We start from the raw sequence: 22,383 nt of genomic DNA, 5'->3' as shown, positions 1-22,383 counted from the left end.
TGGGCGTTACCAATGAGCACGGCACCGCAAAAGCGGAATGACGGAAATAGGATGTAGCGGTACATGTTTCTCTCTGGTCGTCTTCACGTCACATCATCAAAGGAATTTTACCCCCTTTTTTTATCCCAGCTCTTTTTTTTACTATTCTTAAATTAAAGATCATTGGGATGTATGTTTCGAAGACCGTTCGCGAAGACGAATAGCAGGTCGTAGGGTTGCACCGCAGTGGGGAATGATGTCTAATATACTTGATGCGGCGTCCAAAGTGAAATGGGACCGTGCGGCTGCAGTGAGGCGAGCCGCGCTGCTTGCGGCCGCTGCCTACGGCGTGAAAACGCTGTACCCCATCGTCTGCAAACAGATGACGAGAAGAAAAGACTGCAGAAATAACGTCCGCACCTCGAAAGCAGAAAATGGGTCAACGTGTTTGGTAAAGTCCCACGCCGATGGGCCGGATCACAGGAAGCAGTCCCCGGGGGTGAATACAGAATTTTTCAAGCAGATCCTGGAACTTGGCAAAATTCTCTTCCCGAAACTCGTGTCCAGAGAGCTCGGCTTGCTCTCCGTGCACTCGGTGGCACTGATATCCCGGACGTTCCTGTCGATTTACGTCGCGAGTTTGGACGGCAAAATTGTGAAAACCATCGTGGAGAAGAAACCCAGGAGCTTCATCATCCAGTTGATGAAATGGCTCCTCATCGCCATCCCGGCCACCTTCGTCAACAGCGCGATCCGCTACCTCGAGTGCAAGCTGGCGCTGGCCTTCCGTACGCGGCTGGTGGACCACGCATACCGGACGTACTTCACCGACCAGACCTACTATAAGGTCAGCAATATGGACGGGAGGCTCGCCAACCCGGACCAGTCGCTCACCGAGGACGTTATGATGTTCTCCCAGTCCGTGGCGCATCTGTACTCGAACCTCACCAAGCCCATCCTGGATGTCATGCTCACCTCCTACACATTGATCCAGACGGCCCAGTCTAGAGGAGCCAACGCCTCCGGACCGACCCTCCTGGCCGGGCTGGTGGTGTTCGCCACCGCCAAGGTCCTGCGGGCCTGCTCGCCAAAATTTGGCAAGCTGGTGGCCGAGGAGGCCCACAGGAAAGGCTATCTGCGTTATGTGCACTCGAGGATCATCGCTAATGCGGAAGAAATAGCCTTCTACCGGGGACACAAGGTAGCCTACATGGGGTGTATGCATTCACAAAGTAGACAATGTATGCATTTCCGCATACTGTGTAATATGCGGTGGTTATACAGTTCTCCAATGTCTTTCTCACATCCTAGTATCTTAACAATGTAATTAGGTTCAGGCCCATGCTACACCTGGGCAAGTCGGTGGCAGTGATGTAGACCAGAGACTCCAGACTGCAACTGAATGAACTGAATGGTTTGCTTTAGGCTCTGTCACATCAATAACCGCTCCAACACAAGGCTGCATGACAGATGCACATAAAACATGTTGTTGTATTGCATATATTGACATGCACCGTAACATGAAATCTGTGTCAGGTGGAGATGCGTCAGCTGCAGAAGTGCTACCGGACCCTGGCGGACCAGATGAACCTGATTCTGTCCAAGCGTCTGTGGTACATTATGATCGAGCAGTTCCTCATGAAGTATGTGTGGAGTGGCAGTGGACTCGTCATGGTGGCCGTGCCCATCATCACAGCCACCGGCTTTGCTGACAACGGTAGGGAGACTATCATATCAACCACATGTTGCACACTCACAATTTCATGTCAAGGATCCCCAAGTAAAAAGATAAGTTAGGTGTGTGTGTATTGCCTTTTTTCATTTCAGGGAGAGCAAAGTTTGATTTATCAGTTTGTTCAGTTTTTTTTCCCCCTTTGATTTTGTACATTTCTAATACAGCTCTTAGGCTCCTTCTTGATACATGGTATGATGTAGACCTTTCAACCACTTCTTATAAACCATTGTCTTTTTAATTTGCTGCCTTAAGCACATTTTGCAGGACAGATGGGGATATTAGCATCTCAAAGTCAGCAAGTGCTGCACATTTTTCATGATTTGCAGTAGCTACGTATCTCCCACTTCTCTTTTGGGGCATTTAAGTGGGGTAAGAACAAAACTGTGGCAAGGCTTTGTTTTGCTGATGAGAACATTTCAATACCGTAGCCCTTACTGATGTTCAAACAGTACATCCCTGTATCCACATGCTATTCACCCACACACACACACACACACACACACACACACACACACACACACACACACACACACACACACACACACACACACACACACACACACACACACACACACACACACACACACACACACACACAGCTCATTTGTGATGGTAGTTTGCTGGCATGGCTGAGTCACTTTACACACACACACACACACACACACACACACACACACACACACACACACACACACACACAGACACACACACACCACTCTAAACAGTAGCACGATATTTTGTCGCAAGGCTTGCAGCCTGAGTCATGAAAATGAGGCAGACCTTCAGGAACAAGATGAAACCCTAATGGAGGGCTTGATTACATTTCAAACCCCAGCTCCTGGTTCTGTCCATAGATCTCTATAGGAGCTAAGAACAAACTTGGATCTTGCCTCTGCAAGTTTTAGTGATTACCATCCTCTCACCATGGAAATGAGCAGTGTCTATTGTCAATTTATTCTCTCTCTCTCTCGCTCTCTCTCTCTCTCTCTCTCTCTCTCTCTCTCTCTCTCTCTCTCTCTCTCTCTCTCTCTCTCTCTCTCTCGCTTGCCCCATTCCAGAAACAGCAGACGGTCAGCCCCAGGTGATGGTGAGTGAGAGGACAGAGGCTTTCACCACAGCCAGGAACCTTCTGGCCTCAGGGGCTGATGCCATCGAAAGGATCATGTGCTCATACAAAGAGGTAACCGATAACGAGGCCATCTCCATTAACAGCCGGGCAGCAATAAACTTCACACTCTCCTCAGTGGGATCGACACAGTTTCTAAATCACAAGAAGCAGCAACTTTTTTGGCAGTTAGAGAGGAATTCGGTTCAGCTTTTCAAAGATCGCTGGCTTGGCTTACACAAAAACTTCCGTTTTTTTTTCTTCTTTCTTTTCAAATCCTAAGCGATGTAAATTGTATATATTGCTGATTAATGGTTGTGTTGTGTGAGGTTCGGTGTTTGGTTAAACGAGTGATGGATGGACAGGAATTGCGAGTTAAAATGTACGGACAAATTAAAAATAATAAAACCACAAGATCTACCCTTGCATTTAAGAAAAAGAAGAAAAAAAACCATTGAGGTATTTAAACTCCCTAGTTTTTGTTTTTTCTTTCTTGACGTTTTTAAGAGGATTTGGTTGCAAACATGCACTTAATTCAAGCTGATTGCTTGAATTTGTGTGCGTGACATCATAGACCCACCAGTGGCTTTAAATGGTTTGGTTTACATCCTCCCCTAATGCCCTGAGGAATATTACATTTAACTGAGCAAAGGTTATGTGAAACTTCATTGAGTTTGTTTGTGTGTGTGTGATTGTGTGTTAAAGTGTGTACTGTGTCGGTGTGTGTGTGTGCGTGTGTTTGAGTCCGTGTTTCACTTTCTGTGAAGATGTAACTGTGTGAGACTGTCTGCCTGCGGTTTGTCTTTGGTAAGAAAGGGAAGTTAAACTCCGTTTCAAAGGCGATAAGTGTTTGTGCGTGTTCCTTTAAAGTCACTTCTTCTGAGAAACTTGTGAGTCTGAAGCGGCCGTCAGCAGTGCATGCTCAGACTGCAGCGCCAAACGCAACGCCTTTGAACAGTGATATCCAAATATGCTTGATTGACAACAATTTTGAACTCTTGCGAAAACTTGCAATTTCCCTAACTTTTCCTTTCATTAAAAAAAAACCCCCCACACACAAGGAATGGACAAGAAATCTTGGGGAATGCACTGGTTCAGGTTTATTTCATTACGTTGAATGTTTTGGGCACAAAAACTTGTCCCTGCTGTCACTGCGGGGCTACTTCTTGCACAAAACCTTTACTTGTAAACAGGATAAATTTTTAGCCCATGGCTAGCCACAAACAGTCTGTGATTAGGATGTGCACAGAGTGCAGAGTTGGATGAAATGCAGCAAGCCTCCACTTGCAGGGCCTGGTGGTGTGCGTGTCTGCAACGACTTAAAAGGCAGCAGGCATGGAAAACATTCCTTAGGCAGTATGTTCTGCTCACGCCTCCACACACACAGTCTGATATGACTCTATGTGTGTGGGTGTGTGTGTGTGTGTGTGTGCAGGCATGTGTTTGTGTGGTCAGATGGCCATGTGACACTAGTATTAGTTTGGTAAGGCGCACTCGCAACTGCTCATTTTGTGTGCTGCTTGCTTCTGAGCGAGGCCTGCTTCATCCCAGTCTGTAATTGAATTTCCACTTTATGCTTTGTTTGTGGTCACGTAATTGGATGAAAGTCCCCCCCCTCCCAGATCTATCATATAGAATAAGGATATCAAATCATTATGACCCTGTGTTCTGGTTGGCTGTAGAGTTGGCTGAAAGTTAGTGACCTACCAAGAAATGAGTCTTGTTGTTCTTGAGTAGGCGAGCGTTATCTCCTCTACATTAGAAAATGTTCATTTTACAATGGAGACCCCCCCCCCTCCCAAGTAACAGCCATCCATTATCCAAACTGCTTATCCTGCTCTCAGGGTCGTGGGGATGCTGGAGCCTATCCCAGCAGTCATTGGGTGGCAGGCAGAGAGACATTCTGGACAGGCTGCCAGGCCATCACAGGGCCCCAAGTAACATCACAGTCACATTTACCATCCCATTTTGCCATCTTGCTTACATCATAAGGTTTGGTGTCTGGCTTTGGGAATGAGTTGGTCATGTTCACAAATATGGACTACAGTAGACCTAGACCATGGATGTAGAACCTGCAGAAAACTACAGATAGTAAAGAAGCAGGCCTACTCGGCCTTAACATTTATCCGGTCCAGATGGAATTAAGTTTAAATTATGGAGCTTCTCCATCCACCTATCACCTATTACTGATACCGCTATAGGTCAGCCAGCAGTGAAGCCTTTCTGTGTGTGTGTGTGTGTGTGTGTGTATGTGCATGTTTGTGTGTGTGCGTGTGCGTGCATGTGTGTGCGTGCGTGCATGCCTGAGTGTGGGTGCATGCATGCCTGTGTATGCATGCATGTGTGTGTGTGCGTGTGTACGTATGTGTGTGTGTGTGTGTTTGTTTGTTTGTTTGTGTGTGCGTGTTTGTGTGTGCATGCATGCCTGTGTGTGTATGCATGCATGTTTGTGTGCATGTGTGTGTGTGCGCATACATTAGCTGGCCAGTACTCCTTCCCTCAGGGCTTAACTTCGCAGTGAATAATCCTCCATCTGTTGATTTTACTGCCAGTACGACTCTGTGTGTGTGTGTGTGTGTGTGTGTGTGTGTGTGTGTGTGTGTGTGTGTGTGTGTGTGTGTGTGTGTGTGTGTGTGTGTGTGTGTGTCTCTTTCCTTCTCTCTGGAGAATGAAGTATTGCATTTCTTTCTCTTACATCAAGAAAGTCTAGGAGACAGAGTAGGGTCGGGCACCCGTTCGTATCTAGAAGTAGTAGACTGCACACACCATTTCGCCTCCAGCGGAGGAGCTGGTGGGCCTGCCGGTGGAGAAGCCTTTTTGGTTGCTCATCATAGATTAAAGTTTGCCCTGCAGAGCAGTCCCGTGGCCTTGTCATGTACAGCTGTGAACTCGTCTCAAAGGAGAGACTCACACATGTGAAAAACACACAGAAAGAATTGAAAATAATTGCCTTGTGTTCACTTTCATTTTGTGTCCTCAGATTCCGATTGCACAAGATATTATAGACCATATATTATGCATATTACATGCAATATGCATGGCAAATGTGTAGTTTGACAAAACACAACACCGTCTCCCATGTCTGTCATGACACATAGCAGCACATTCATAAACAACTGCAGATTCTCTGCAGTCCCAAGGTGCATGTAATACTTTGTCTTGTAGATTTTTTTGTTCTGAATTCAAGAGCTAAATTTTACAAGTTGTTAGATAATTTGCAGCCAAGGTGTGAATATTCATAGTAAATGTTGAATTTTCTCAAAATGACTTTTTTTTTATAACCCGTTGTACATTACAGTCTGCTGTGAATGTGTGCGTGTGTGTGGGGGGGGGGCAGGCCCTGTGATGGCCTGGCGGCTTGTCCAGGGTGTCTCCCGCCTGCCGCCCAATGACTGCTGGGATAAGCTCCAGCATCCCTGCAACCCTGAGAGCAGGATAAGTGGTTTGGATAATGAATGGATAATAATAATAATAATGATAATAATACTTGGAACATCTCATATCCTAAGAAAGGCACTGTCCATCAAATAGACTTCTACCTCATTCTAACCCTAGGCCCAAGGAATGGGCCCGGTTATTATGTTGTATTATGGCATGAAGTTAAAGGAAATTTGTATAATAATAATGATAATAATAATACATTTTATTTGTGGGCGCCTTTCAGAGCGGTCAAGGACACCTCACAGAACACAGTAAAAGACAAGCAGCACTGTATCAGACAGCATAAAATCAAAACAAGCAGGGTAGACAATAAAAGTTAACATAGCAGATAAGTATAAAATCATCATCTGCACAAAACTCAATGACGCGCGTATCAGACTGAATATGCCAGGTTGAAAAGGTGCATTTTGAGATGTGATTTGAAGGTTCGAAAGAGAGTCAATGTTGTGAATGTCTTGTGGGAGAGAGTTCCATAGGCGGGTTGGGGGGCAGGACGCCTGAAGACTCTAGACCCCATGGTAGTCAAGCGGGCCGATAGTGTAGTGAGTTGGAGAGCACAGGAGGATCTGAGAGTGCGGGAGGGCGTGTGGATATGAAGGAGCTAGGTTATTAAAGGTGAGGAGCAGGATCTTGAAGTCAGTACGGGATTTAACAGGGAGCCAGTAGAGCTGCTGAGGAGCAGGAGTGATGTGATCTATGGAAGGAGTTCTGGCAATGATACGGGCAGCTGAACTCTGGATGGACGGGTGGATGTCCACGCTGGTGATGCAATATGACATTGGGTGCATCTGCTCTTTTGGTGTCTAGAAACAGGTCATGGCCCTTCACCAAGATATTTTCCTTCTTGGTTTCTCGTACTCCGCTCTTATCCCCAACACCAGCCTCTCTGCTGACCCCCAAGGTGTGGGTGATGTTGATGCAAACTGCCGGAAAAGGTGCGTTGTTGTTTCACGTGTCCAAGCTGTGTGAACAGGCTGCGTTGTCTCTCTGTGGGGTGCGTCGCTAATATCAAAGCATGTTTTTTCTTTTGTGTTTCTTGAAGAATTTCACTTTATTTACCATGTAATTCCCAGAATGATGACTCCTATTTTCTGCTATCTGAAGGGATTTGTGTGTGTGTGTGTGTGTGTGTGTGTGTGTGTGTGTGTGTGTGTGTGTGTGTGTGTGTGTGTGTGTGTGTGTGTGTGTGTTGTGCTGACCACATTCCTTAGTATCTGATATTGTTCATTTTAAGATCATTTCAAGATCTTGCAAGAAGCGTGTTTGTGTGTGTATTTGCATGAGAGTTGTGTCGTTTTTTGGGAACCACGATAAGCTGGTGCAGGCTGAGACCCATTTCCCCACAAAGGAGGTTTGAGAGAGTTCCGTGTGTGTGTGTGTGTGTGTGTGTGTGTGTGGTCACAGGCATCTACTTTCACTCCAAGTTCCAAAATAGAGGAAAAAAACAGCATCACAGTGAGACAACAGCGCACAGTTGGTCACAAAAAAAAAAAACCCAGATTTTTGTCTCCCTTGTCACATAGTATCAGAGGCCTTGCCACAGTGAAAAACAGTGTAGACTCCTTGTTTGTTGACTTTTATAAGCATTTTTACACGTTAATCCGCTGAATGTGTGTACGCACAGATACGCACACACATGCAAAAGCACATGCACTGAAGAAAGCCGAGAAACCGGATTTCAGCTTATGGACAATCATAGACACATAAATCACAAATACAAATGCAAACACACAGAAACAAGCAGAAACACGGGTAATTTAATGCTGTACTCAGAAATGTGACTCATTTTTTAAGTCACATTTTTCACTTTTTGACTTTTCACTTTCACAAAGTATACTCAGAGGAAATCTCTCTCACTCTCTCTCTCTCTCTCTCTCTGACTTTCCCTCATGCGCACACACACACACACACACACACACACACACACACACACACACACACACACACACACACACACACACACACACACACACACAGCTTTGGAAGCAGTGATTGTACGTGACCATGACAGAGGCCCGTGCAGTGGGTCACTCCAACCTGCTCCCTGTATACCCCTTCCATAAAATTAACCTTTGACCTCTGCCGTGTGTCTTTGCATTTCGTCCGACAGGTCACAGAGTTGGCAGGTTACACGGCGCGTGTCCACAACATGTTCCTGGTGTTCGGGGAGGTCCAGAGGGGCATTTACAAACGCTCCTCCCTGACGGCCACAACCGGAGGAGAGCAGAAGGTCAAGCCAGAGATGCACATAGAAGGACCGCTTGAGATCAGAGGTAGGTCTGTACAAGCAGTGTGTATGGGTTGATGGTTTTATGGTACACTCTCTCTCTCTCTCTCTCTCTCTTGCCCTCTCTCGTGCTCTCCTGCTCTCGCTCACTCACTCTCTCTCCCTCTTGTCTGTTTCTCGCTCTCTCTCTCTCTCTCTCTCTCTCTCTCTCTCTCTCTCTCTCTCTCTCTCTCTCTCTCTCTCTCTCTCTCTCTCTCGCTTTCTCTCATTCTCTCTCTCTCACAGAGAAAGTCCCCCCCCCCGCCTTCCAAGTTGTCAGTGATCCAGACTCTTGCTTAAGGACACCTCAGCATGGGGGGTGCTAGCTGTCATGATCGTATAGGGAGAGGCTCTAGGCAAATAAATAAACTGAGTGAAAGGGAGATCCATCAGATTTTTTTTTCTTTTTTTCACCCTTCTCCTGGTTGATTGGGGAGCCTCTGTGTCGATCTGGGTGAAATGCCGTTCATGATCCCCTTTGCATAAGACAGCTGATTTGCATAGCTCATTTTCTGCTTCGAAATATTATCAATATGAATCCACAGTCATTTTTATTGCAAGCAATGCTAAAGAGGTCCCTAACAATCGCTCATGATATTACTTCTCTCTCTCGTTCTCGCTGTCTCTCTCTCACTCACTGTTATTAAGGTAAAGTGATTGATGTGGACAAGGGGATTGTGTGTGAGAATGTCCCCATTATCACACCCAATGGAGATGTGGTGGTGACCAGCTTGAACTTCAAGGTGAGACACTTCTACGCCATTTCTCTACTCCACTCTGCTGTTTTCTTCTCCTGTCTGTTCTTTTCTGATTTCCCTTATTTTGTTCCACTCCCCATCAAGCTGCATTTATCTGTTCTATGCGAACGTACTATATATGTTTCTTCACACCTTTCTGCTGAACTTTACCATGATCGGCTCTGTTTTGTTGTCGTACTGAACTAACACCACTCTGCTCAGCTCCAGTTGACTCCCTTGGTGTCTACCTTTCTCTGCCCTGCTTTCACTATCTATATTAATGTTCTGCTCAGTGAATATACCATTACCTCTTCTTGGGCAGAGTGATACTGGGGGGGAAAAATTGACTCGGAAAAATTGCGCTCGGAAAATCAGAAAATCACTCAGAGCCCGAGTTGAACTGTGCCCCTGGTACACCACGTGAAATCGTGAAAAGGGCATTTTAAATGAAAACACTAAACAAGATAATATAAAATAATGTAAAATATAATAAACAAGAGGTTTCGGACGGGCAGATGTCATATTTGTTTTGTTTTTTCGATATGTTTTGCATATTGGCTTGTCTGTGAATGAGTGAAAGAAGGGTGGTGTCTAGAAAAGGATTCAGGAGATTACAGGAGGCTTCAAATCCCTGTCCTGTGGTTTAAAAACACATTACACTCAAAGCTGCAACATCACTAAAGGGAATTGTCCTGACAAAATAGATAATTTATTGCACAAAAATAGAAGCCCCCTGAATTACCGACATATTTTAGATGACAAAAAGAAATAAACAGCAGCTGTATAGCTGCTCCCTGAGTGTTTTTTAAATGGACACCTCTTTTAAATTACTTTGCTAATTTTAGTTTTCTATCAAGCAGTAAAAAAACTTTTAGCAAACAATGACTAATATGCCCAGTTTTCCTGACATTGCATTGTGACTGTAGCACGTGTACACCAGGATGTCAATACTGAAACGATATATTTTTCAGCCCTAACTTCTTCCATTTAACATGCTTGACATATTTGATAGTAATATATGGAAGCTCGTGTCTCTCTACTCATGAGACCAAAAGATCATTCGGCTTTCAGAGGTGCCGATGCTCTCTGAACCATGCATCAACGTTAAAGCCAAGAGGGCCTCGGCTTTTCTGGTGTTTATTAGTGTTTAAGACCAGTGGACTCATTATGGAACAACCACGTCTCCTGAGTCTCAGCGTCCAATCTGCGTCAGTTTAACGGCCTTTATAATGTGCTACAAGAGCTGCAGGTTTGCAGTATTTGCTCTTCTGGGCGAACAATGAGCAATATTCAAACTGTTTCATATGATTTTTAGTAGTTCAATCAAATATTAATCTTATTGATCATATTTCATCAATTCTATCCAAACGAAAAACTACTTATGATACCAAATTGTCAAAATAAGAATTACCTGTTTACAGTAGATGTAACGTATGCCCTTTGGTCGACAGCTTTATCCAAACTGCCTTGTTTGCATGGCTGGCCCTTGTGAGAGTCTGACCCCTATCCCTCCTGACTTTGTTAGACATTAGACATTAGAAAATATTTCCCATGAAGGTACGGTATGAGAGAAACCCTCTCATGCAATGATTTCTGCTACATTTGCCAGTTTGACCACTACATTTAAAATGTATTTTGCTTTTGGCGTTCTAAGTAATCCCTCCCTCGTCTCTGTGGTTAGTTAGGTTATCACCCAACCAGAGACTCAGGGTTTATTCTCCTATGTCTTCACATATCCCTCAACTTATTTAACCCTGCCTGCTCCTGGCTGACCCTGCATCCCAGCCGGAGGGGGCAAAGACAGTTTTCCTTGCAGGAAAAAAAGTATGTCAAAATGAGATCAATTCAGAAAGCAGGTTCAAAAGCATGGTGTGAGCAGAAACTCAAATCCATGCAGTCACAACTTGGCGGCATGCTGGCACTTGCATGAAAAGCTGCCCAATAGTTGAATGGCTCCTGGTTCTCTCCTCAAAAGCAATGTTACCTAACACTTCTGAAATGCCTCCTGCTTTTGTCCTTTGAGTCCCATTTAAATGTGTGACAGCCTGCCACAATTTTTGGTATTCTGTCCTAATATTTGTTTGAAACACCCCTGTGTATTTTATGTTATCTCAATAGGGGCGGCACGGTGGGCCAGTGGTTAGCACTGTTGCCTCACAGCAAGAAGGTCCTGGGTTCGAACCCCAGGCCGTCCCAGGTCCTTTCTGTGTGGAGTTTGCATGTTCTCCCCCATGTCTGCGTAGGTTTCCTCCGGGTACTCCGCTTTCCTCCCACCATCAAAAAGACATGCTTGTTAAGGTTAATACGCCTGTCTGTGCCCCTGAGCAAGGCAATGGAAAGAAGAACTGGAGTTGGTCCCCAGGCACTGCAGCTGCCCACTGCTCCTATACAATAGGATGGGTTAAATGCAGAGATCACATTCGTTGTAAGAATACGGTGACAAAATAAAGTAGCTTTCTTCTTCTTTAGTTCCTACCGCACGTTATCTTAGTCATTCAGCTGCTGACAACAGCTTCCACCATGGGGATGAATGAAAACAGTGTCTGTCCATTGCAGGTAGAGGAGGGTATGCACTTGTTGATCACGGGGCCTAACGGCTGTGGGAAGAGCTCTCTGTTCAGGATCCTCAGTGGCCTGTGGCCCGTCTATGGAGGGCTGCTCCACAAGCCCTCTCCTCAACACATGTTCTACATTCCTCAGAGGTACACATGCACATACATGCACATAGCTTGCACAGTCTAATGTATGTATGTATGTGGGTACAGATGCGTACCTATTCATATGCATAAACACACAGTTGCAGGTGTGTCTCATCCTGCTGACTCACACACACACACACACACACACACACACACACAGCAAACACAAACAATTTGCATTACCCGCTCTCTCTCATCTCTATTTCTCTGTCTCTCTCTCTTGCTCTCTCACTCTCTCTCACCCTCCATCTCCATTTCTCTCACCCTCCATCTCCATTTCTCTCTCCCTCTGTCTCTCCCGCTCTCCCTCCCTCCCTCTCCTCCATATCTCAACAATTTAAAAGCAGTCAAGTGCATTGAAACAGTGCTCTCTGGGATTTGACCATTACACCAGCACTGTTCCACCAGTAATCTAATCCACGGTAACAGGACCTGTGTGCATATGTCTGCATGGGGGATGGAGGGCTGGGATGGGGAGTTGGGGTCATGTGAGGTTAGTAGAGAAATTAGAGCGCTCTTGCCACAGTGAAATATTTACCATTCAGACCTGCTCACTTACCAGTTCAGATCTTTTAGTTTATACGTGGAAAGTTTTTTTTTCTTAACCTTCTTGGAACGCAGGCGTGGATGGGGATTGTACTTTTTGTGGATGATCCACTTGGGTTCGAAAAAGACCGACTGATCCCAGAAAAGAAACCGAGTGGGCTTCAAAACGAAGACTGCAGAAGGAAATATATCGACCTGTGTCGTCTTTGACAGTGTCGCCACCTAAGTGCATCAACCATCTTGTTATATCTGTTTATGTAAACCCGACTTACTTAAACCAAGTGAAGACGGGACTTGAAATGGTAACTTGATGCGGGATTTCTCTGAGGTGCGAATTCGACTAGCACTCTCCTGCAATGCGGTGAATATTTTATACATGTGATGAGACGGACACCCGCCCTGGAACTGTAACTAAATACAACAGATTACCTATGTTTGATACAAGAGCGGCACAATGGGGGCTATTCTTTTTAAGCATTTGTTTCTGAAGTGTGTAAAAGAAGTGACCTTTTGTATTCACACCCTCCCCCCATCCATCCAGCAGCGTATGCTTTTCTCTAGTGTGTGACATATCAGTGTAGACACAGTCACACAGTGGATAAGGTCAAAAGTCAGTGCTATATTTGTTGGTTGCTCGTGTGCATGCGTGCACATGAACGCACGCACACACACACACACACACAGCACAAAACCACACTACATGCACAATGCACACTCACAAACAAAAACATATGGCAAAGAATGTCTTTATTGTGACTTGTGTCTGCCCACACATGCCAGCACACTCTTGTGTTGACATGTATATGTGAATGACTGTGTGCACGTGTGTGTGTGTGTGTGTGTGTGCAGGCCCTACATGTCCATCGGTTCGTTGCGGGACCAGGTGATCTACCCAGACTCAGTGGAGGACATGTCTGCAAGGGGCCTGACCGACAAGGACTTGGAGGCCATCTTGGACATAGTCAACCTCAACCACATCGTCACCAGGGAAGGAGGTAGGAAGCTGACTCGGGTCTCTGCGATGGGCAGCATGACGTATCGCGTAACATCCGAGGACTTATGACATTTTTTTTAACAACGGATACTACTTCTGAGTACTATACTGCTCTTAAAAGTGGTATTAGGCATCTGGGTAGCGTAGCGGTCTATTCTGTTGCCTGCCAACACGGGGATCGCCGGTTCGAATCCCCGTGTTACCTCCGACTTGGTTGGGCGTCCCTACCTACAGACACAATTGGCCGTGTCTGCGGGTGGGAAGCCGGATGTGGGTATGTGTCCTGGTCGCTGCACTAGCGCCTCTTCTGGTCGGTTGAGGCACCTGTTCCAAGGGGGCTGGGGGAAGAGCGTGATCCTCCCATGCGCTACGTCCACCTGGTGAAACTCGTCACTTTCAGGTGAAAAGAAGAGGCTGGCGACTCCATGTTTCGGAGGAGACGTGGTAGTCTGCAGCCCTCCCCGGATCGGCAGAGGGGGTGGAGCAGCGGCTCGGAAGAGTGAGGTTATTGGCCGGCTACAATTGGGGAGAAAAAAGGGGGGAAACCCCCCTTAAAAAAAAAAGAAAAGAAAATTGGTATTAGTTCAACCGCCGATACTGAGAACTGTCATAATCCACTACTTTAGATGACCAGACCTTTCTCAGAGGGTTTGTGTTTTCCTGCTCTCTGTCTCTCGGCTCACCTTCCTTCATATATTTGCTCTCTATGAAAGATGAATTAGCTTAAAAAAGGGCAGCCAAGTCACCTTTTTAAAACATAATTCCTCAAACTATAAGTGTGGGGTCACTGGATAAGCGATTTTAAATATGATTTATCCAACTGTGGTTTGTCTTGATGCATGCTCAGTAATCTAGGTAAGGAAATCCCAGGAAGTTGAATCAGTTCATCCGGACACAAGGTTTAGTGGGAGGTACTGATTAGACCGTGCGAGCATGTGCATCTCCCGCTAAACGCTGTGTCCAGATGAACTGATATAAGTGTTTAAATTTTGAAGACTTGAATGTACATTTGTTATCATGTGTTTGGGTGCGAAACAGACCAGGTTATGTCTGTTGTGTTAGCGAGGGGTTTGATCTTGCGCACTGTGGGTTTATTTATACTGAGTAAGACTGAGGCAGCCACTCTCCTCATTATCAAACAAACACACCTATTGTTGGGCATTAAATAGTCCACAAAGGCTTAATGTCTTGAGAGGTTTAAATTTATGAATAGCTGCACTGTCTCAATACCTTAAGGGTCCTAATCTGATACACACACACAAAGGCAAGCATGCACACACAGTTATACACAAAAAAATCACAAAACAAAAAAAAACAATCTTTCAGATGTTATAAATATTATTACAAGTATGCTGTAAAATTAAAATGAAATTTTAAAATATTTTCCAGATGGGAAAGGAAAGAAAGACAGAAATGCGTAAATTATGCATGCTAAGTTACGTTTCAGTTCGTTGTCATTTTATAAAGACATCACGTCTCATGTTGATTTTAGTCTTCATCAGAGCGGAAGAGTCGTTTTGCAGAGAGAAGCATGCTGTTAGTATTGTTACTGTCTCACGTGGTGCAGGACTGGGGGACAGAAGCAGTGTTGCATCCCTTTGGCATGTGATGACAGTCCTGAAGTAAGACTGGCCACATGTGTCCTGGGGAAGTAATGCTTGAATAAATAATCTCTGGAAAAAAATGTCGACTATTTGACACAGTGAAGGAACGGAGTAGGAACAAATTTTACATCGTGAAGTAATTTCTTGGCATGGTGTCAGCATGGTCGCCCCACAACAAGAAGGTCTTAGGTTCGAGCCTTGGGAGTCATCCTGGGTCGTCCTCTGTGTGGAGTTTGCATGTTCTCCCCGTGTCTGCGTGGGTTTCCTCCCACAGTCCAAAGACATGTAGGTCAGGTGAATCGGCTGTACTAAATTGTCCCTAGGTATGTGTGTGTGTGTGTGTTTGTCAGCCCTGTGATGGACTGGTGGCCTGTCCAGGGTGTCTCCCTGCCTGCTGCCCAATGACTGCTGGGATAGGCTCCAGCATCCCCGTGACCCTGAGAGCAGCATAAGCAGTTTGGATGATGGATAGAAGTAATTTCTTAATTTTCCACTTAAAACGGCAGTAAACCATTTTTCAACCCCCACCCCCACCCCCACCCCCAACGTTTACAAGTCTTTTTACTGTTTGCACCGCTCTCGCAAAGACAACTGGATCGCTTTCTGTTTATTAGCAGCCTGGCTACTGTCCAGAAACCCTGATCTCGGTGCTATGATAAAGGCAGAGTAAAACATCCGGTAGTATTAATAAGTAGGCAGGTTGTGTTACTGATCCAGTCGAAGGAATGCCAACTGAATGTCGGTTTGAAACCCTCTCAAGCCCCGGGTGTTGTATCGAACTCTGTTTGCCCGTTGAGATCTGTTTCTCCCCTAGCTAACCTCAACCTAACCCTAAACTTAACCTAACACTTACCTTAACATATCGTAACCGATAGCTAATCTGTTTCCATGCAGACGCTTTCGTCTGGCTGGGGGAAAACAGATACCAACGGGGAAACAAGAGTTCGATACTACACCGGAGCTCTCGCCATTGAGTGAGGTTCACTCAAGGTTCACTCTTGTTTTGTCTCTGTTTCTATCACGCTCCCTCTTCTCCTTCTTTTCTTCCTCCATCAGTGGGGTTCTTTTTCTCTTGCCGGGTGGTTGCCAGTGTCCACCATTTCCCCTACCGGGGCTAGCTACTGATAGAGCGAATTTCCGAAATGCAGGATGGCAGGGGAAGGCTAATTAATATTCATAAAAGAAGCGCTACCCGATTGGCCGGTGAAACGTTGCTGCTCTGACGTTCGCGTTGCTCCTGTCAAAGCACGTGATTCCTTCGCTGCCCTGACAATGCTTGGCTAGTCAGCTGCGTTAGCTAGCATAAGTTATAACCGATCAGGTTAACTTATGCAACAGGTTATGACACGTTATAACCAATAAGGGAAAAAAGAAAAGCACTATCCTCTTCCTGTTTTGGTTTGCGCAATGGTTGACACACTTCCTTTGTGCCGTAAATCGAGCCTTCATTTTCCCGGGAGATCGTACCCGGTGGCAGACAGACTTGCATAGTGAAAGCGAGGCTTATAGAGAACTAGTCTAAACGCCGATGGTGTCATTACTCCAGAGACATTACTCTGTGCAAGCAACTTTTACTTCATAATGAGAAGTTAAAGCAAAGAAGTTGCCTGCTGTCGTGTTAACGAACAAATGAGCTTGTACAGCTGCAAAAAGCAACAATACCAATGGCTTGTTTTAATTGGTCATTATCGCCTTTATTAAGCCCCGCCCCCTTGTGCTCCAACCTGCAATAGCTGTCACGTAAGTATCAGATAAACAAGTGAAAAGTCAACGAGCAGCTGAAAATGTGTGCAGCGGGGAACTATTTTAAATAGGAAAATGAAAGCAGTCTATTTTATATTTTTGCATGCCCACAATCAATTTTACAATTTTTATGACTTCCGATTGTATAACAAAAACCATAAAGAGATTCAAACCCCTATTTTGAGAGGCAAAATAATGTTTTATAATATTGCTCTCAATTTTCAGATTCTCCAAATGTTTATCTCTCATCAGAATATAGAACTGATAAGTGTTGCATGGACCCAACATCCACATGCAACATGTGTAATGCCGTTTTGTGAGGTGGTAGTAACAGAGTTGCTTTCATTACAACTGATATGATTATACACTGCTCAAAAAAATAAAGGGAACACCTAAAAACACAATATAGACCTCGATGAATGAAATATTTCAGCTGAAAATCTTTATTTATTAGACAGAGGAATGTGTTTAGAGCAAAATAACCTAAGAATGATCAATGGAAATCAAAATCATTAGCCCATTAAGGTCTGGATTCAGAATCATACTCAAAATCAAAGTGGAAAATGAGAACATAGGCTGATCCAACTTCTGTGGAAATTCTTCAAGCCGATTCAAAATGAGGCTCAGTAGTGTGTGTAGCCTCCACGTGCCTGTATGCACTCCCTACAACGTCTGGGCATGCTCCTGATGAGACGACGGATGGTCTCCTGAGGGATCTCCTCCCAGACCTGGATCAGGGCATCGGTCAACTCCTGGACAGTCTGTGGTGCGACATCGCGTTGGCGGATGGTACGAGACATGATGTCCCAGAGGTGCTCGATTGGATTCAGGTCTGGGGAACGTGCAGGCCAGTCCATAGCATCAATGCCCTCGACATACAGGAACTGCTGACACACTCTGGCCACATGAGGACGAGCATTGTCATGCATGAGCAGGAACCCAGGGCCCACTGCACCAGCATATGGTCTGACAATGGGTCTGAGGATCTCATCCCGGTACCTAATGGCAGTCATGGTACCTCTGGCTAGCACGTAGAGGTCTGTGCAGCCCTCCAAGGATATGCCTCCCCAGACCATCACTGACCCACCGCCAAACCGGTCATGCTGGAGGATGTTGCAGGCAGCAGAACGTTCTCCACAGCGTCTCCAGACTCTCTCACGTCTGTCACATGTGTTCAGTGTGAACCTGCTCTCATCTGTGAAGAGCACAGGGCGCCAATGGCGAATCTGCCAACCAAGATGTTCTCTGGCAAAGGTCAATCGGGCTGCATGGTGTTGGGCTGTGAGCACAGGCCCCAATTGTGGACGTCGGGCCCTCATACCATCCTCATGCATTCTGTTTCTCACTGTTTGAGCAGAAACCTGCACATTAGTGGCCTGTTGAAGGTCGTTTTGTAGGGCTCCGGCAGTGCTCCTCCTGTTCCTCCTTGCACAAAGGACCAGATAGCGGTCCTGCTGCAGGGTTGTTGTCCTCCTGCGGCCCCCTCCACGTCTCCTGGTGTACTGGCCTGTCTCCTGGTACCGCCTCCATGCTCTGGACACTGTGCTGGGAGACACATCAAATCTTCTTGCCACAGCACGCATTGATGTGCCATCCTGGATGAGCTGCACTACCTGAGCAACTTCTGTAGGTTGCAGATACTGCCTCATGCCACCTCTAGTGGTGAGGGCACTAGCAAAATGAAAAACTAACCAAAGATCGGCCAGAAAAGATGAGGACAGGCAAATGGTCTGTGGCCACCACCTGCAAATCCATTCCTTTTATAGGGGTTGTCTTGCAAATTGTCTAATTTCCACCAGGTGGAAATTAGACAATTTACCAACAGGTGAAATTGATTCACAAATCAGTGTTGCTTCCTAACTGGACAGGTTGATATCTCAAAAGTGTGATTGACTTGGAGCTACATTGCATTGCTTATGTGTTCCCTTTATTTTTTTGAGCAGTGTAGATTGATTACTTTATTTGTTAATAAAAGAGAAACCCATTCAAGGAAAGCAGCGATGCAGGCAATCATTTCTCATTGCAGGGCCATTCAATTGTCAAGCATATCTGACTCAAACTGGACTGGTTTTACTAACCCAGTGTACTTGAAGTGTGTACTGTGCAGCTGTATTACGTAGTAAAATACGCATGTTGGATCTAGCCTCTGATCAGCAGATAGTCAGTATCAAATGCGATCAGATTCTGGGTAACAAAAACTTGATCAGGACATCCTTAGTTGCAAATACTTTGCAGATCACTGTCATTTCTGTGTATTTCCAGGCTGGGATGCTGAGCTGGACTGGAAAGATGTGCTGTCGGGTGGGGAGAAGCAGAGGATGGGCATGGCCCGCATGTTCTACCACAAGTAAGCAGGAATACCATTACATGTGTCCTCCATAACACTGGTTATAGATTAACATCAGCTACTCAGCAGTGGTCTAAGCAGTTTAGTTGGATCAGTCACCATCAGTCATACGCTGCGCTCGGAGTCCACTGTCACCACTGCCAAGTGGCGTTTATTTTGCATTGTGCCAGGATAACCCACGCACATCCCACACATTTCTCAATCAGAATTGCACATAAAGGCTCGTCTAAATCCCTTTTTGAAAATGTTAAACATAGAGACAAGATCATATAAAACTACATCTGTTTATTTTGCATATATGGGTGGGGTTTTTATACCTTTTAGCTTTCCAAACCCAGTTTGTTTAGCTGATGAAAGGTCTCCCCTAGCTGCCATCACTGATAGTTTACTAGCCCCCCCCCCTTTTCTCCCCAATTGTATTTGGCCAATTATCCCACTCTTCTGAGCCATCCCGGTTGCTGCTCCACCCCCTCTGTCGATCCGGGGAGGGCTGCAGACTACCAAATGCTTCCTCCGATACATGTTGAGTCGTCAGCCACTTCTTTTTACCTGACAGTGAGGAGTTTAACCAGGGGGATATAGCGCGTGGGAGGATCACGCTATTCCCCCCAGTTCCCCCCAGCTCTTGAACAGGTGCTCCGGACCTGGACACATACCCACATCCGGCTTCCCACCCGCAGACAGTCAATTGTGTCTGTAGGCACACGGACCAAGCCAGAGGTAACACGGGGATTCGAACCGGCGATCCCCGTGTTGGTAGGCAATGGAATAGACTGCCACGCCACCTGGACTCTCTAGGGTCATATTTTTCTCCGATTAAATAAAGGTCAACTTCTGGGCCACTACGCCACCCGGACCCCCCGCCATCATTGATAATTTACTGTTAAAGAGCTCATTTTGAGTGCATCAAAGAAGTGCCACATTCAACAAAGGGATATCATCACATTGGCCATTTTAGTTGTCTGCCTCATCCCAGGACATTTACCCATCTGGATTCCATGTGACAAAAGCCATCAGTTTGTTTGCAATGAAATGTTAGTCAGCACCGGACCCTCTTTGCCAGCAACAGCTAACGACGATCACTCGTCAAGTTGGCAACATTGCAAGATGTGCCACCTAGTGGTGTTGGCGACAACAGCAGCATTAAGCTGCATGCAACAGACATTTCCATTTACAAAAACACAGGTAACAAATATTTGAATGAAAAGTGATTATAGCACAGTAATAATGTGTAAAAATGTCTGCTGTGTGACCATTTCGATGCTCATTAATTACTATCTATTGCTATGAACCTTGTGTTTCTTGTGTGTGTGTGTGTGTGTGTGTGTGTGCGTGTGCGTGTGTGTGCGTGTGCGTGTGTGTCAGGCCCAAATATGCTCTGCTGGATGAGTGCACCAGTGCCGTGAGCATCGATGTGGAGGGAAAAATCTTTCAGGCTGCCAAGGATGCTGGGATCTCTCTGCTCTCCATTACACACAGACCCTCCCTCTGGTAAGACGCAGACACCAAACTATTTTAGTCTATTCTATTCCTGTCTATTCTGTTCTATTGAACTGAACTGAAACTGATTATATTTCTAGTATTGCTGTGATATAATTTCAACCTCCCGGTCCAATGGTACATGTGCCATAAAATAGACAGTTGAGCGCCACGCTTGTGATATTCGATGCATGTCCCTTTCCGACCGTGACCCCAGTCTACCTCTCCGTCCCCAGGAAGTACCACACCCATCTGCTGCAGTTTGATGGGGAGGGGGGCTGGCGCTTCGAGCAGCTGGACACGGCCACACGCCTCTCGTTGACCGAGGAGAAACAGCGCCTGGAGAGCCAGCTGGCCGGCATCCCCAAAATGCAGCACCGCCTCAACGAACTCTGCAAGATCCTGGGAGAGGACTCGGTTCTCAAAACAGTTGAGGAGTGAGCGAAGGGACACAGAGAGGAGAGGAGGAGAAAGCCCAGAGTGGGGAGGGGGGCTGCTGGATGGAGAGAGAGGCAGGGAGAGAAAGAGACATCGGTGGGAGGTAGTTTTGCTGGGTTGGTTTTTTTTTAAAGCTCAGCCTTTTTTGTCTGTTTCTCTCTCTCGCCCTCTCTCTCTCTCTCTCTAACACACACACACACACTATCTCCTGTTGAGGCTAGAGCTCTGGAGCGAAGCGTTGCCAGCTGGCCTTTCACTCCTGTTTTCCGCTCTGCCCCTTTTAATCTTTTTCTTTTAATCCCCCGCTTTGCCCTCCTCTGACCTCGCCTCATTCCCACCGGAGACGGAGGAGAGAAAGAAGTGGCTTCATGGAGAAAAGCGAAAGTATTGCGCCATCTCTTCGTCGCGTACCTCGACTGCAAACCCCCGTTAATAGATTTTTCATATTTTGTTTTAACCTGTGTTTTGTCGCTGTCACTTTTCTCACAGCTGGAAAAGACGAAGAGTGATAAACAAACGACTAACAGAGACGACTAATTTGAACAATGTGATAAGTTGGTTTGTTTTTTAGCACTTTATTTGGCTTTAGAGGACTTTTTCATTTTGTTGTGAAATAGGATATTAAACTGTTTTTTTTTTCTTCCCAGAAACTTTTAATATAGAGCCACTAAATCGTACCTGAAGCAGTGTTCCCCGAGAATTTTATACGGTGTTGCAAAATCTTTTATTCCGACGATTCTTGCCGACCCGTTTTAATCATCGCGAAACTAACCGTTACCTCATGGCTGGAATTGCTGGAGTTCAGATTAGCTCATGACAACAATCACACGATAATGTTTTAACGCTGCAACAGTGGATATCGGTCAGGAAAAGGTGGCCGTTAAGATTTTGGGTTTATCACTTTTTCTTCATCAGGAACTTGTTTTCAGGATTTTTTTTTAACGTTTTTAATGTGGCGACCATAGAGCTAACCGCTGGGTATTGTCAGCATTCATGTGAGCACATTTGTTATTGGTTTGCATGAATTTCTTTTTTTTTTTGCAATGCTAACAAGTAGCATCCAGAAGCAATAGTTTATTTAGTCTGTGTCTTTGCACATTCCCTTGCTTTCTTTTAGTTCTGGTTTTGTTTCCTTGTTACTGTTTCCCAAACAGCAAACAAGACGTTGTCCATCAGACGTGCACGTGAGGCTGAAAGCCTTTCACCACAGCTGCTTCACGAAGCTGTGTGTGTGAACGAAGGGCAGAATTCCCCTCAGCACGGATGGAAG

At 45.6% G+C, this 22,383-nt stretch overlaps 1 protein-coding gene across 3 annotated transcripts; it reads left to right on the top strand.

Annotated features, from left to right (window-relative positions):
• The first annotated feature begins 235 nt into the window (after window positions 1-235).
• LOC130110435 (ATP-binding cassette sub-family D member 2-like) lies at window positions 236-21,213 on the top strand. Of its 3 annotated transcripts, XM_056277537.1 has the most exons (10): window positions 236-1,180; window positions 1,516-1,696; window positions 2,779-2,894; window positions 8,371-8,533; window positions 9,175-9,269; window positions 11,820-11,965; window positions 13,358-13,503; window positions 19,112-19,196; window positions 20,562-20,687; window positions 20,912-21,213. In XM_056277537.1, exons 1-10 carry the CDS (start codon window positions 236-238, stop codon window positions 21,114-21,116), a joined length of 2,208 nt encoding a protein of 735 aa, XP_056133512.1. In that variant the 3' UTR covers window positions 21,117-21,213. The 3 variants fall into 3 exon arrangements, with proteins under 3 accessions (XP_056133512.1, XP_056133514.1, XP_056133515.1); XM_056277539.1 differs by lacking the exon at window positions 20,562-20,687; XM_056277540.1 differs by lacking the exons at window positions 1,516-1,696; window positions 2,779-2,894.
• The last annotated feature ends 1,170 nt before the right edge of the window (window positions 21,214-22,383 follow it).

The sequence above is a fragment of the Lampris incognitus genome, chromosome 3, assembly GCF_029633865.1.
Source record: "Lampris incognitus isolate fLamInc1 chromosome 3, fLamInc1.hap2, whole genome shotgun sequence".
Lineage (NCBI taxonomy): Eukaryota > Metazoa > Chordata > Actinopteri > Lampriformes > Lampridae > Lampris > Lampris incognitus.
This window is presented reverse-complemented; position numbering and strand designations above follow the sequence as displayed.